Source organism: Narcine bancroftii, chromosome 6 (genome assembly GCF_036971445.1).
Source record: "Narcine bancroftii isolate sNarBan1 chromosome 6, sNarBan1.hap1, whole genome shotgun sequence".
In the NCBI taxonomy this organism is placed as follows: domain Eukaryota; kingdom Metazoa; phylum Chordata; class Chondrichthyes; order Torpediniformes; family Narcinidae; genus Narcine; species Narcine bancroftii.
In genome coordinates this window covers 68312840-68328698 of record NC_091474.1, presented here as the reverse complement: position 1 = coordinate 68328698, position 15859 = coordinate 68312840, and the positions used below count along the sequence as shown (strand labels likewise).

General features: G+C 41.0%; 1 protein-coding gene across 1 annotated transcript in view; it reads right to left on the bottom strand.

Annotated features, from left to right (window-relative positions):
- LOC138736174 (CUB and sushi domain-containing protein 1-like) overlaps positions 1-15859 on the bottom strand; it is a 2349200-nt gene that overhangs the window by 1536586 nt on the left and 796755 nt on the right. Inside the window, exon 5 of the mRNA XM_069885244.1 lies at positions 14180-14374. Within this exon, the coding sequence (XP_069741345.1) occupies positions 14180-14374 (195 nt within the window). The remainder of the gene's footprint in view (positions 1-14179; positions 14375-15859) is intronic.

Sequence of the window (15859 nt, the reverse complement as noted above, 5' to 3'; positions counted from 1 at the left end):
TGGAAGATCACACTTGAAGGCAGAGTACATGGTTAATGGTTGGATACTTAACAGTGTGGAAGAACAGAGTGACTTTGGGGTCCAAATCCATAGATCTCTCAAAGTAGCCATGTAAGTAGATAGGATAGTTAAGAAGGCCTATGGGATGCTGGGCTTCAATAATCAGGGAGTTCAGGAGCCATGAGGTAACGTGGTAGTTCTGCAAATCTCTGGTGAAACCACACATAAATCATGAACCCCTCAGCATTTACACTGTTCGAAGCAGCTGCCCTGTCTCAATGGACTGGTGCACATCTGTGGCCACACAGCTCTTTCACCTGCCAGCTTTACCTTAGCAAACGCAAGTAACTCACACACCCGCATCACCACCCACTGCAGTGAAAAAAATAATTGCAGGAAAGATATGGAAGCCATGGGGTGGGTGCAGAGGAGATTTACCAGGATGTTATAACCATAGAACAATTACAACAGGGAAACAGGCCATCACGGCCCTTCTTGTCCATGCCAAAACACTTACCCTCTTCTTGTCCCACTAACCTGCATTCTACGCATAACCCTCCATACCTTTTACATCCATATACCTCTCAAATTTTTTCTTAATAGATAATATTGTACCTGCCTCCACCCCCTCCACCACCTCATTCCATACAGACCTCACTCTCACTCCCTTGTGCTGCACCTAAACTTGTGCCCCCCAACTCTTAGCTCATGTCCTCTTGTTTGAATCTCCCGCATCCTCAATGGAAAAAGTCTATCCACTTCTAATCTATCTATCCCCATCAAAATTTTAAAAGGCCTCTATCAAATCCCCCCTCAGTCTTCTACGCTCCGAGGAATAAAGACCTAACTTGTTTAACTTTTTTTTATAACTTAGGCACTGAGACTCAGCTCTCGTTCTGGTGAATCTTCTCTCTACTTTGTTCACATCCTTCCTATTATTTGGTGAGCAGAACTGAACATAATATTCTGAATTTGGCTGGGATTGGAAAATGTGTCTTATGAGGCAAGGTTAGCGGAGCTGTGGCTTTCTCTTGTTGGAGCAAAGAAGGATGAGAAGTGACTTCACAGGTCTACAAGATTATAAGAGGCATAGATAAGGTAGACGGTCAGCATCTTTCATCCCAGGGCAGGATTAGCAAAAACCTGGAGACATCTATACAAAGTGAAGAGAGGCAACATTACCTAGAGAATCGTGGGTGCCTGGAATGCATTGCTAAGGCTAGTGGTAAAGGCTTGAACAATAGGGGCATTTAATAGACTCTTAAATGCCCTGACAGGTACATGGATGAAAGAAAAATAGAGGGTTATGAGGAAGGGAGGCTTTAGTTTATTTTTTTAGTAGGTATATAAAGGTCAACCAAATATTGTGGGTTCAAGGCTCTAAACTGTGCTGTAATGTTCCACGTTTTATGTTCTATGATTGCATGAATCTGCTTCCTGCCAGATCACAGGACTGGTGGGAAAGGGGTTGACCTGTTAACCCCAAGGAAAGGCAGATTCTGCCTCTCTTTCATCACCAGCTACCCCAATACACTTGGTAATCATAAGATTTACCATAACCTTGCAAATTAATCATTGGAGAACTGCAACAATTATTTCTGAAAGGCCCAATTTTGCAGTACCTAGACACCATAACAAGCACAAATAGAGCTAAGGGTTGCAGAGTGGAGATGAGTCTTTTCGCTTACATTTCTCCCTGAAGATATCTCATCTACACCTCCGTGTTTGGTTATATCAAAGCCCCCATGTCAGTGATTTATCTTTCCAATTAAAAGCATTAATTAAAACCAAATGTTCCTTATCAAGACCATTATTGTCTGACCCATGAGCATGGATGTTCCGCAAAGAAGTACAAACATCCCTCTGCCTCCAATGCAACGCCTCGACCATGAGCAAGTGCGGCCAAACTGCACAACCTTGCCAAACCCTCACTGAATGTTAATCACCTGAGCACGTGTAACCCTCAGGCTGGTGATGAAGTGCCATCTAAGATTTGTTGGAAAAGTTTTATTAATTTCCATTCAGGTGCATCAGTGCATTTCTGGGTCAGAACAGGAATGGAACTTTTACTGAAAGGGGAAAACATTGCATACCATCGTTAAAGAAAGAGAACTCCGTCAATGGTTCGACTTTGTGCCTCAAACATGTCATTCCTTTATCCTTATGGGTTTGCTTCCTGACGTTGTAATAGAAGTAACTGACTCAGAAAATCACCTTATTTCCCATTGTCAGCAAAGGATGAGAAATTGACAGAGATGAAAGGAGAAAAAAAAACTTTATTTGGTAAAAAAAAACGTCAAATATTCTTCACAAGTTAACAGACTAGAAGTGTCCAATCTATGTTCCTGTTTGCTGCCCAGAACAATTTCAATTTTGCAGCATGAGTCACCATGGCAACGCACCTGCATCTGCAGAAACAGGAAGCAGACCGGGCCTTCAACAGGTGCGGATGTCATGCATAACTTGGAAAAGAAGATGCATAACACACAAAAGTGCGAGGAGAACTCAACAGGTCATGGAGAGAGCAATCCATGGTGACCAATCCTCCAAAACTGAGGGTTTTTTGGCTTAATTGAAGGTAATTGGGTGGCGCGGGTTTCATTGGCTGGAAGGACCTTCTGCAGAGCTGTATTGTTAATATTTACAAATAAATTAATTAAAATGAATGCCTATTGGTTTCTCTGGATAATTCAACATCCTTGTAAATCATCTCTCCACTCTGCCTGCCGGATTATTAAATATATTTAAGGTGAAGAACCACATATATTTGGAAGATCGAGGAATCGGCAGTGAAGAAGACTGGAGGGCCGTGAAGATCACCCATGATGCTTCGAATGGTAGGACTTCCTCGAGAAGCTGACCGGCCTTTCCAGCTCCTATTCCCTTGTGTTCTCTGTGGGAGAGGCTGGTTACTGCACTTCACTGTTCACAGAATTTTGAGCAATCCTGAGATCAGGAAGTACAATTTGTTGTTTCTTCTCCTGCAGTTACTGCCTTTGACTTCTGTGCTAGTTTGTCTGGAGTTCTTCCATTGACTCTCCATAAGCTTGGCAACATGCAGTCCACTCTGGCGAGTAATAACAGCAAAGACTGTCATCATCAGGGCACCTTTGCAGCTTTTATTCACTTTGGTTGACCGCAACTGGGAAATTTCCAAGCTGCACGTTTGGTGTCGTGGTTAGCGCAACGTCTTTACAGCGCCAGCAATCGAGACTGGACCTGGGTTCGAATCCCACGCTGTCTGTAAGGAGTTTGTACGTCCTCCCTGTGTCTGCATGGGTTTTCTCCAGGGACTCCAGTTTCCTCCCAACCTTCAAAAATATACCGGGGTGTAGGTGAACGGGGTGAAAATTGGGTGGCACAGATTCATAGGGTCTGTTACGGTGCTGTTTGTTTACATTCTAAAAACATTTTAAAATTTTAATTTAATTTTTAAAAATTACATCCAACAAAGTTCCCCACAGGAGGTTAGGAAAAAAGGTGGAGGCATTAGGTATAAATAAGGAGGTAGTGAAATGGATTCAGCAGTGGTTGGATGGAAGGTGTCAGAGAGTAGTGGTAGAAAATTGTTTGTCCAATTGGAGGCCGGTGACTAGTGGAGTTCCTCAGGGTTCAGTCCTGGGTCCACTATTATTTGTTATATATATTAACGATCTGGATGTAGGGGTAGAGAATTGGATAAGCAAGTTTGCGGATGACACAAAGATTGGTGGCGTTGTGGACAGTGAGGTAGATTACCGTAGATTAAAAGGTGATTTAGGAAGGCTGGAGGTGTGGGCTGAGAAATGGCTGATGGAATTTAATACAGATAAATGTGAGGTGCTGCATTTTGGAAAGGCAAATTTAAATAGGTCATATACATTGAATGGTAGACAACTGAGGAGTGCAGAGCAACAAAGGGGTTTAGGAGTTATGGTAAATAGTACCCTCAAGGCTGATACTCAGGTAGATGGTGTGGTGAAGAAGGCATTTGGAATGTTGGCCTTCATAAATCAGAGTATTGAATTCAAGAGTAGGAGGTTATGATGAAATTGTACAAGGCATTGGTGAGGTCAAATTTGGAGTACTGTGTACAGTTTTGGTCACCAAATTATAGGAAAGATATAAACAAAATAGAGAGAGTGCAGAGAAGGTTCACGAGAATGTTGACAGGATTTCAGGGTCTGAGTTACAGGGAAAGGTTGTGCAGACTGGGGCTTTTTTCTCTGGAGCGTAGAAGATTGAGAGGGGACTTGATAGAGGTGTTTAAGATTTTAAAAGGGACAGACAGAGTAAATGTGGATAGGCTTTTTCAATTAAGAAAGGGGGAGATTCAAACTAGAGGACATGGTTTAAGATTGAAGAGGGAAAATTATAAGGTGAACATGAGGGGAAATTTCTTGACACAGAGGGTGGTGGGGATGTGGAATGAGCTTCCGGCAGACGTGGTCGAGGCGGGATCATTGGTTACATTTAAGGAAAGACTGGATCGTTACATGGATAGGAGGGGACTAGAGGGGTATGGACCGGGTGCTGGTCAGTGGGACTAGGAGGGTGGGGATTTGCTACGGCATGGACTAGTAGGGCCGAACTGGCCTGTTCTGTGCTGTAAGTGGTTAAATGGTTATATGGTTATAATATGTGTATATGAGTATGAGAGGAGTGGGCAGAATGAACAGTGAGCACCTTCCTACGGTGGGAATGGCCAATACCGGAGGACATCTGTTTAAGGAGAGTGGAGGGAAATTTATGGAAGATATGAGAGGGAGAGGGGTGGGTGCCTGGAATGCATTGCCAGGGATGGTGGTGGAAGCTGGTACAATAGGTCATTAAAAAATCTCTAAGATAGGTACATAGGGTTTTTTTTGGGCTGTGGTGGAGGGAAAGGTGAGATTGATGCTGGAGTTTAGTTCTTGTTATCATTTTTTTTTCTGTTAAAGCATCCCAAATAATTGTAACAATATAAATATTTGGGGAGAATTTATAAGATTTAGAGTAGGTCACATACATACACAACACTTTAAAACAGATCTTATTTGAAAGACTGAAGAATTCACATTGCAGGATCTCTGTTTCGATAATCCTACTTTGTATTTGGGTGGATAGTAAAAACAAATCTATCCTTGAATAAGTGTCATGTCTATTGGGAGTAAAAAAGAATAATACTTTTCTCTTAGATCAATTTTTCTCCATGCACCTATTAAATTTAAATCCCTCATCAATGATACGGTAGCTTTTGTCCTTGATTATTCTAAAGCTGGGTCCAGATAAAAAAATAAAGACCCCTCCTATTAAGATATTTTCAGAGGAATTTGTTAAATTAAGAAATGTTTCCTGAATAAATTTCTCATCATTAACATTTGGTGCATAAATATTCATAAGAGTCCGTATTTCTGAATGTAGCTGGCAATGTACAATCGTATATCTGTAGGATATACCTGTATCTACATGTAGGATCTGTTATCATATTTTGAATTTTAACTGGGAGATTCTTAGGTATCAAAATTTCTACTCCTCTTGCCTTAGAGTTAAATGAAGAAACTCAGACTTGTGCCACCCTGTCCCTTTTTAATTTCTGATGTTCTGAAGAAGACTGTTATGAGCAAAGGCTATTGATGTCATTTGAATAACTTAAGAATAAATGTGGAGTTCTTAATACTACAATATTTTGCTATTTTCGATCCGAGCATATTTAAGTTATAAGCTGGGTCCAACAATGTATTCACCAAAATGTAGTGATGTAGAGACTCTAATAAGAAAGAGAAATACAAAGAAATCTATTTTGTCAATTTATTATTTTCTTCAAATGAGAGCCCTAAACCGGGGATGCATAAATCTAGACAAAGGTGGGAATCAGACTTAAATGTGATAATAGATGAGAAGAATTGGGCTGATTTATGTAAAGACTGTGTGACTAATACAATAAACATAAGACATAGACTGGTCCAATATAATTTTTTTTACACAAGTTATACCTCACCCCACAGAAATTAAATAAGTTGAAATCAGTTTTATCAGATCAGTGTTTTGATGTGGTGAAGAGGTGGGAACTTTTTTATATTCAACATGGGCTTGTGACACAGTAAGACATTTCTGGCTGGAATTAGGAAATTATTTAGAACAAATTACAGGGTCCATTTTCCACAAAATCCAGAATTATTTTTATGAGGTTACATTACAGGGATAAGACCTGAAATGAAATTAGCTAAATACCACATAGAATTTGTTAAAATTCCATTAGCAGTTTGCAGAAAATATATTGCAGTTGCTTCGAAATCTTATTCACACCTGAATTTGGAACGATGGAATGGGAAGATGCACAGTTGTGTTCCCCTTGAGAAAAAGGAAAAAATGTGAGATATTCTTACAAATTTGGTGTCCATATTTACAAAAAAATAGGATTTAGATTTCTAAATGTTCTCCTTAGCTTTTAAGACCTGCGAGGAACCCCCATTAACGATGAAATAGATATAAATTTTAGACCAGATGGGATTTAACACTTTCAGGAGTCCATTCTCATTCTCAGTCTTCTTCTTTCTCCTTTCTCCCTTCTCTTAACACTTAATTCTATACTTTTATCTTTTCTCAGGACTGTGGGGAGACAGGGGTCTTGGGGTATTATCTTTAATATTAAATATATTATATCTATATTGTTATTAAATATATTATATCTGTATTTTGAAATATATTTGACTGCATGTATGCTTAAAATTTTAAATAAACTATTCAAAAAAAAGATTGATGCTCGTGTAGGTTTATTTAAGTTGGGGTAACATCATGGGAAAAAGGGTCTGTACTGTACAATACCTTTCGACAATCTATATTACAATACAGTCCACCCTCTGTTTTACTATGCAGTATTCAATAAGTGATCTAAAGTTAGTCACATGCAGGTGAGACAATCACGTTGGTTTCCAGGAGTGGCTACCTAGTTGGCATGTGCAACAGCTACAGATCCTATTTTTTTATTGACAGCACAGAGACAAAAAGGACATTGAAGACAAACATTGCAGGGGGGAAAAAAAACATGTGGAAGGTAATATAAAGAGAAATGGGAATGGTCAGGTCAGCTGGGCCAGTCAAGATTTTTGAGTAATTACCTGGATTCCAGTTGGACCTGGACATGATGATGGGATTTTAGGTTCAAGAAGCCATGTCGCAGCTGTATAAAAATTCAGTCAGGCCGCACTTGGAGTATGGTGTGAAATTCTGGTCACCCCATTGCATGACGGGAGGATTTGGAAGAGTAACAGAAGAAATGGACCAGGCTGCCAGCTGGAGCAGAGGGCATGAGCTGTCAGGCAGGTTGTACAAACTTGGGTTGCTCTCATTGGAGGCTGAGGTGAGTCTGTAACAGAAGCTGATAAAATTATGAGAGGCGCTGATATGGTGGACAGTCAGAATCTTTCTCCCAGGGTAAAAAGGTCCAATGTGAGAGGATGCACACTAAGGTCAGCAAAGGAAAGTGTAAAGGAGGAATGTGAGCGAGTCTTTTGACACAGAGAGTGGAAGGTACCTGGAATGAGCTGCTTTGGGTAGTGGTGGAAGTGAATACAATTGTAGTGTTGAAGTGGCTTCTCAATAGACACATACACATGCAGGCAATAGAATGATAAGGATCATGTGCAGAGAGAAAGATTTAATTTGATTTGGCACCATGCCTGGAAGTCTTCTGTTAGTATGAGGGGAGCAAGGGAAGGGATATTGGAAACCAGGAAGGATGGTTTTTATGCCTATCCATAGCCTTGTGGATTTGCAGACACAGTAACAAAAAATTGGGAAGGTGTGGGGTTGGCAGGGGATCATGTGGTCCAGGGAAGGTGAATGAGAGGACTTCCTGGAGATTGGGAGCTGTTGACAGGGAGAAAGGAGGAAGATGAGTGGTCTGCCTCCTAAAGGTCTACCAGACCTTCACTGTACTGTCCCAGGAGGAATCAAAGATGAGCTCACAAACAGCAAGGTCCAGGTTCCGCTCCACTGGACCCAAAAGGTCACTGAGAAAGGATCATAGAATTATTTTTTTAAATTTTATTTAAACATTTTTCCATCCATGTAATCATAGCCAAATGTAAAATACAATAGTTAAATATTAATATAGAGTCTATTATACATGATGGTACAAAATCTCACCCCAAACCCCTCCCTTCTTAACAAAGCCACAAGAAAAGAAAGGTAATAAAAAAGAGAAAAGTAAGAAAAATAAGAATAGAGACCTAGTTGCCAGAGGACACCCCTCACCACACGGCTCTGACCATCTTTTGCATCTTTTAATACTTCCAATGAGGTTAACGAGGTTTCAGAATTTAGGGAAAACATCTATAAATTAATTCCCGTAATTTCTAAACACAGGCGCCAAATTTTCAAGAATGCATAGTATTCATTTCTCAGATTATAAGTAATCTTCTCAAGAGGAACGCAGCCATGCATTTCTGTGTTCCAGCGCTCCAGACCTTGCTACTTCCAACACAAACTTTACAAATTCTTTTTGATGGATAGATAATTTCAGTTTTGGTCTTATCCCTTCAATATTAACTGGTAAACATAACATTGGGTTTTGAGGGAATTTAATTTCTATAAACCTGGTCTAGAACAGTTGCCAAATTTATCCAAAAGGGTCTCCCTTTAGGACAGGACCAAGTAGAATGTAAAAAAGTACTTGTCTCCTGGCCACATCTCAAACACTAACCTGATAAATCTGATTTTGATCTATTTAACTTCTTTGGTGTGAGATAAATTTGGTGTAAAACATTATATTGAACTAATTTCTACCTAACATTTATAATGTTTGTCATAGTATCTCAATATAACTCCGACCAATTTTGTTCATCAATGTTAATATTTAGATCCATCTCCCATCGCTGTCTGGACCTATGTATTCCCTGTTTGGGAGTCCACTTCTGTAATAAAGTGTACATAGCTGAAATATATTTCTTTAAATGACTATTACAAATCAGCATTTCCACATTTCAGTAATAACATTATTACACCCAGTTTATCCCTTAAATGATCCCTTAATTAATAATAACAAAAAGAGTTTAATATTTTGTATCCCATATTTATTTTTAATTTTTCAAATGACATTAAATTTCTTTCTTCATAACAATCCTCTATAAATCTATCAAGACCAAATGTTTAAAAATTGATTATCCATTGTAAATGGAATAAGTCAATTTTGTATTAAAGGCATTTTGACAGGATAACACCCCTCCTTCCAATTTCATTCATTATCATATACCAGTATTAATTAAATGTTTCAACCAGGGAGTTTCCCTCTCCCCCGATATTCATTTCAATTCCCATTCATATACAAAGTCTTCCGATATTCTCTCTCCTATTTTATCGATTTCTATTTTAATCCATGCTGGCTTCTCTTCCTCTTCAAACACTGAAGCAAGAAACCTCATTTGAGAATTTGGTAAACTGTAAACCTCCTAACTCAAACTTCCACATGAGTTTATCTCAAGAAACTCCTGGCATCTTACTCTTCCAAATAAATTTTCTTATATATTTCATTTATTTTTGAAAAAAACTTTTGTGTTAATATTATTTGGCAGTGATTGGAATAGGTATTTTACTCAAGGAAATATTTTAATTTTAACACACTTAACTCTACCCAATAATGTTATTGGCAATATCATCGACTTAATCAAATCCTCTCCAATTTTCTTAAGGTAAATAATACAATTTATAGAAATTATATAATTTATTATCTACCCATATCCCTAAATATTTTGTTCCATTCATATGCCATTTAAATGTGGTATTTTTATGGCACTGATTATAATCCCCTACAGCAAGGTGCATAATTTCACTTATGACCCAAATTATTTTATAACCTAATACCTTCCCACAATCCTCCAATTTTAAGAATAATTTATGTAATGAACCTAATGGCTCTTTCAAATAAATCAAAACATCATCAGCAAATAAATTAATTTTATATTCATCTTGATTAACTTTAAATCCTTTAATATCCAGATCAGACTGAATCAATTATGCAAGTGGTTCTATTGGTAAAATAAATAAAGCAAGCGACAGTAGACATCCTTGTCTACTAGATCCAGTTAACTGAAAATCATAGGATTCTTCATCGTGAAGAATGAACTCAGGTTACGTGTCCCCGGTGTGGAGATCTCAACAGTCATAAGAAATCTCAGAATGAATTCCTTGGTCTAATGTTCCAAGCAATGGACCTTTAAGTTAGCAGATGAACAAACTTAATCATTCTAAGATACCATCAACCCCTCAATAACTCTTCCTTTTGACATTCTGTGCACTGAAAATTTGGAAAAGAAATGTTTGTAGGGAATTCACATTTTGACACTTGAGTGGAGCAACACAGAAAAGTGCCAGATGAACTCAGCAGCATCCAAGGTAAGTAGGAGACAAGCAGCCAGCCTGATTAGGCTTCCATCACTCCCCTGAAAGCCCATTCCATGCACCCACCACACCTCAACATCTCCTTTAAATTTGCACTCCATTACCCCCTAAAGGAGAGGTGCATCCTTCACATGATTGTTCATTTGCATATCAATGAGGAGAGAGTTGCCAAAACTGATGCGTAACTATAATATCAACCAACTAGCTGGAGTGTTCAGAGACCTTTACAAACTCTCATTGCTGCAGTCAAAGTTTTGTTCCTGCTTCAAAAGGGCATCAGTCATCCCGAAACACAAGAAGGGTAGTGTGAGCTGCTATCTCAATGACCACCACCCAGAAGCACTAACTTCTACTATGGCCATCTTTTAGAGGCTGGTCAGAGCCAGAATCAACATGTACCTAAGCAAAGATCTGGACCCACTGCAATTCGCCTATCATCACAATCACTCGACAGCTGATGAAAAGTCGCTGGCTTTCCGCTCTGGATCACCTCAAAAACAGCAATTCATACATATGGCTGTTCCTCATCAACTACAACTCAGCCTTCCATACCATTATTCCCTCAGTGCTGGTCAAGAAGCTACAAACTCTGGGCCTCTGTACCACCCTCTAAAAACTGGTTCCTTGATTTTCTCATTGGAAGACCACAGTCAGTATGAATTGGAAACATCATCTCCTCTTCACTGATCATCAACACAGGTGCACCGCAAGGAACTGTGCTTAGCCCACTGCTCTACTTGTTATACACCATGACTGTGTGGCCAGGCACAATTCCAAGGCTATCTACAAGTTTGCCAATGACTCCACAGTTGTCGGCAGAATCACAAATGGCAATGAGGAAGCATACCGGAGGGGGATAGATCAGCTTGTTGAATGGTGTAACGACAACAACCTTGCTCTAAATGTCAGCAAAACCAAGGAGATGATTGGGGACTTCAGGAGGAAGTCAGGGGAACATGACCCAGTCCTCATCGAGGGCTCAGCATAGAGAGGGTCAAAAACTTCAAATACATCTGTGTCAACATCTCCAAGGATCTGCCCTGGAGCCTCCATGTTGATGCAATCACAAAGAAGGCTCACATGATGCTATATTTTATGAGGTGTCTGAGATTTGGTATGTCACCGAAGTCTCTTGAAAACTTCTACAGAGGTACCGTGGAGAGCATTCTGGCTGGTTGCATCACTTTCTGGTATGGAGGTGCCAACTCTCAGGACAAGAATAAACTCCAGAGGGTTGTTACCTCAGCCTCTGACATCACAGCCATCAGACTTCACTCCATCGAGGACATCTACATGAGGCGGTGTTTTAAACAAAGCAACCTCTATCCTCAAAGACCCCCCACCACCCAGGCCATGCCCTCTTCACTCTGCTACCTTCGGGATTTATTATCATGAACAAGTCCTGAGATTCGGGGCCTGCAGCAGAATCACAGTGTAAACATTCATATTATAACCAACTTACAACATTACTATAAAAAGATAAAAATAATAGTGGATGAAAATAAGGCAGGGTCTTTGGTTTATTGATTATTCAGGAATCTGATGGCAGCGGGGAAGAAGCTGTCCTTGTGCCACTGAGTGAAGAGGGCCTGGCCTGGGTGGTGGGGGTCCTTGAGGATAGAGGCTGCTTTGTTTAAGACACCGCCTCAAGTAGATGTCCTCGATGGAGTGAAGTCTGGTGCCTGTGATGTCACAGGCAGAGTTAACAACTGTCTGAAGTTTGTTCTTGACCCCTCCGTACCAGGCCAGGTCTAGTGAAATTCAAATCTTGTTCACTATTCTCTTTCTGTACCCCGCCAGCACTCACACTTTGCCCATCCCACTTTGATTTTGTTTTCTCTCAAAGCCGTCCATGTGCGATGTGGCTGTCCCAGAAGATAGGCCAGGGCTGTAAGTGTTGGCAATGTTGCAGCTGGTGGATCAACAAAGCTGTTCCAATATATTGTAAAAAAGACCAGCCGATTGGCCTGATACAATTTTAAATGCAAGACATTGATACAAAACTGGAAGTAAGGTTGAGAACAAAAAATAAACTACTGACCAGAAGCAAAGTACTTCTGAGCTCAGTAGTTTGTGCTCAGTGTTGAAACCCACGCCAGTGCAACAGGTCAGGTGAGCTTATGAAAAATCAGAATGGTGCTGCCTGATAAATGGAAAATTAATTCATGGACCTCATGTTCAGGAAATAATCCTTCAGAATTTGGCTTGAAATGAAGCTCGACACCTGTCTTTTAAAGGTATGTCAACACAGGTGTCAAAGTTAGTGTAGTGATTAGCATGGCACTATTACAGCACCAGTGACCCACGTTCATATCTGGTGCTGTCTGTAAGGAGTTTGTATGTTCTCGCTACGCCTGCATCAGTTTTGCCCAGGTTCACCTGCTTCCTCCATAAGATATGTTAGTTAAACTGGATGTAATTGGGCGGAACGGGTTTAAGTGCTGGAATCTGGTTCTGCTGTGATGAGAATAAAATAACATTTAAATGCCAACATATCACCAATATTCATTGGTCTAACCAGATGCATGATAGCTGACAACGTCCTACATGAGGGATGCAACAAATCTTCTTGTTAACTCCACGTATGGACAGGGAACTTTGAGTGAGATTATGGGCCCAACACAGACAAATGGGATGAGCTCAGGTTGACAACTTGGATGGTATGGATGACTTGGGCTGAGGGCTTGGTTTCATGCTGCGATTCTATATTGAATTTGAACATGGAGTGATTCAATGTACAGCACAGGAACAGGCCCTTTGGCCAACATATCTATAATGAATCTCGGTAAAAATCTGGTGCTTGCATCTGACAATACCCCTCCATCCCCTTCATATATGTCTATCGAGGTCTCTTAAATTCTACGGTTGCTCTGTTTCCACTACTGGAAGCCCATTCTAGGCATCTACCACTCTCTGCATAAAGTATTTGTGAAGTACAATTCCTTCCCTTTAACTGAAATGCACATCCTCCTGTGTGGGACGCTTTTGCTCTGGGGAGAAGATTTTGCTTGTGCGCCCTATCAGGGACTCTCATGATTATATTAAACTCTATCAGGACTCTTCTTAGGCTCCGACATTCCAGAAAAAACAACCCAAGTTGGTCCAGCCTCTCCCCATCACTTATAAACCAGGCAACATCCTGGCAAACCACAGAGAAACATAGGAAATCTACAGTACAATATAATAAGGATGTGTCAAACTTGTCCCTACCTTAGAAATTACTCAGTTTTCCCATGGCCCTCTAATTTTTTAAGCTCCATGTACCTATCCAAAATTGCTTAAAGAACCCTAATGTGTCTACCTCCACCACCATTGCCGGCTGCCCAGTCCACACACACACCACTCCTTGCGTTAAAAAAATGTTCCCCAGCACCTTAAACCCATGTCCTCTTCTGGCAAGCATTTCAGCCCTTTTCCAAAGCTTCCCTACAATGGGGGGTGACCAGAACTGCAGATGGTATTTCCAAGTGCAACCTGACCAAAGTTTTACCCATTGCTTGGGGACTCGATTACAAAAATAAAATGCTCACATTAACACTTGACCCACCTTAGCACAAAAACATTTGGAGATCCTGAGATAATGCTTGAGCAATGTTATTGAGTTGAATTATTTGAGATACAGTGAAAAGTTTAGTTCTGAGCACTGCAGAGGGAGCTCACAACAGGTTTATGCTCCCTGGCACTATTTAGGATTCACAGAAAGTCTTCGCAGAAAATGGTATCTCGATTGAGTATAACAGGGAAATTTAAACCAGATGGGACAGGAATCCAGAAATCAGCACCTCTCCCATCATAGACCCAGAATGCTTTGTGACTTTACCTCGACAGAAGGGTGGCGGGAAGTCCCAAGATGCTCCATTCCCAGGACAGACAATGCAGGTTAGTGCTGCGTGGCCCTCCAGGATGTAGCCCGCGACACAGGTGTAACGAATTTTATCCCCGATGTTGAACCTGGTGCCGTGCAGAACTCCTTTCGGGATCACTCCTGGATTGCCACAGGTGTGGCTTGGCAAAACTAGGGGTGGAAAGAGGTACAAAGAGAGCCTCGTCAGTGATTATAACTCATCATGAAAAATAGATCAAAGCCAGTTGGCAATACAGGGCAATCATCTCCAAGAATGCGCGACATATTTCATAATTAATTCACATAACGTATTGATTAAAAGGCACTTTTAGCAAAGAACAAAGGTAGGCAGGCTGGATATGGCAATCGAGTGACCAGAGGGTTCCTGTTACCATAGCGAACTCCACCTTTATGGAACGAGTTACTGGATCCATAATCTTTGTTGTGCAGAAAAAAATAATTGAGAATTGTACAAACATCAAAGTTACACCTTGGTTCCATGAAAGTTACTGCAGCATTGACCGCAGATAAGTACTGAAGAGTGGCATAATGCTTCCCCGAGAGATCCCATGGGGATTATCTCCACTAACTTGCAGCTGTTGTGCAGAGATCAGGATTTGTTGGCTTGATGAAAGCCTGCAGCACGTGTTATGTTGTGCCTGCCCCGGGGAGGCAAAAGGCTGCAGAGGAAGTGGTGGAAAGAGCATTTCAGGACCAACGTTAGCTTCTTCTATCGTGCTGGATCTGGCCATGAATGGCCCCACTTCACACCCAGGTGGAGCTGACTTTCTCTGGCCATTCAACACTAAGTGGGCATGGGGCTCGGCTGCTGGGGGCATTCCACAAGAGGAAGTGTTCCACAAGCTGAGAGCCCAGCGGTGCTGAGTTGACCCTTTAGTAACTTCCCACCTTCAAGGTCCTTGGAACCATATGTAAATGTCTTGAAGGTAACCGATACTTCAAAACAGAACTAAATATAATTGAAAATAAATTTCCTTTAAAAATGCTGAGGTATCCGGTGAATTAAAATGTGAATACAAAATGTGTAGGGCATCATGGTTGGGGCAACGCCTTTATAGCGCCAACAATCAGGACCAGGGTTTGAATCCAACGCCGTCTGTAAGGAGTTTGCACCCCCATGTTTTCAAGGAATCTTCTCCCACTTTTCGAAACATACTGGGGGTGTCAGTAAATTGTATGTCAACTTGGCGCCACGGACTCGTGGGCCAAAATGGCCTGTTACCATGCTGTATGTCTAAATTTAAAAAGAAATAAAAGTGAAGAAAAGTTATCCTGCAGTAATATTTTCAATTGAGCAGCAGTCCAGATAGAATGGATGAGCTTGCATTGCTCAGACCCGCTTTCGCAGGCAAATGGCGGGATGGGGAGGGTGGGGGTGGGGGTGGGGGTGGGCCAGATGCAAAGTACATCCAGCCCGAATCCCAGCACATTCGTATCAGGAGCAGGTGAGCTGGGCCACAGAAAGGATCTGGCTAGTGTCTTCCGTGGGACAATTACTCTCAACAAACAAATTTCAAGCCATTGATTTGAACTTGAGGGTGTGGATATTGGGAGCCTCAATGCAGGGAAATGGGTCACAATGAGAAGTGATGCGGTGATGAGGAGAGCTTACCAAACTACCAAACTACAATGTAC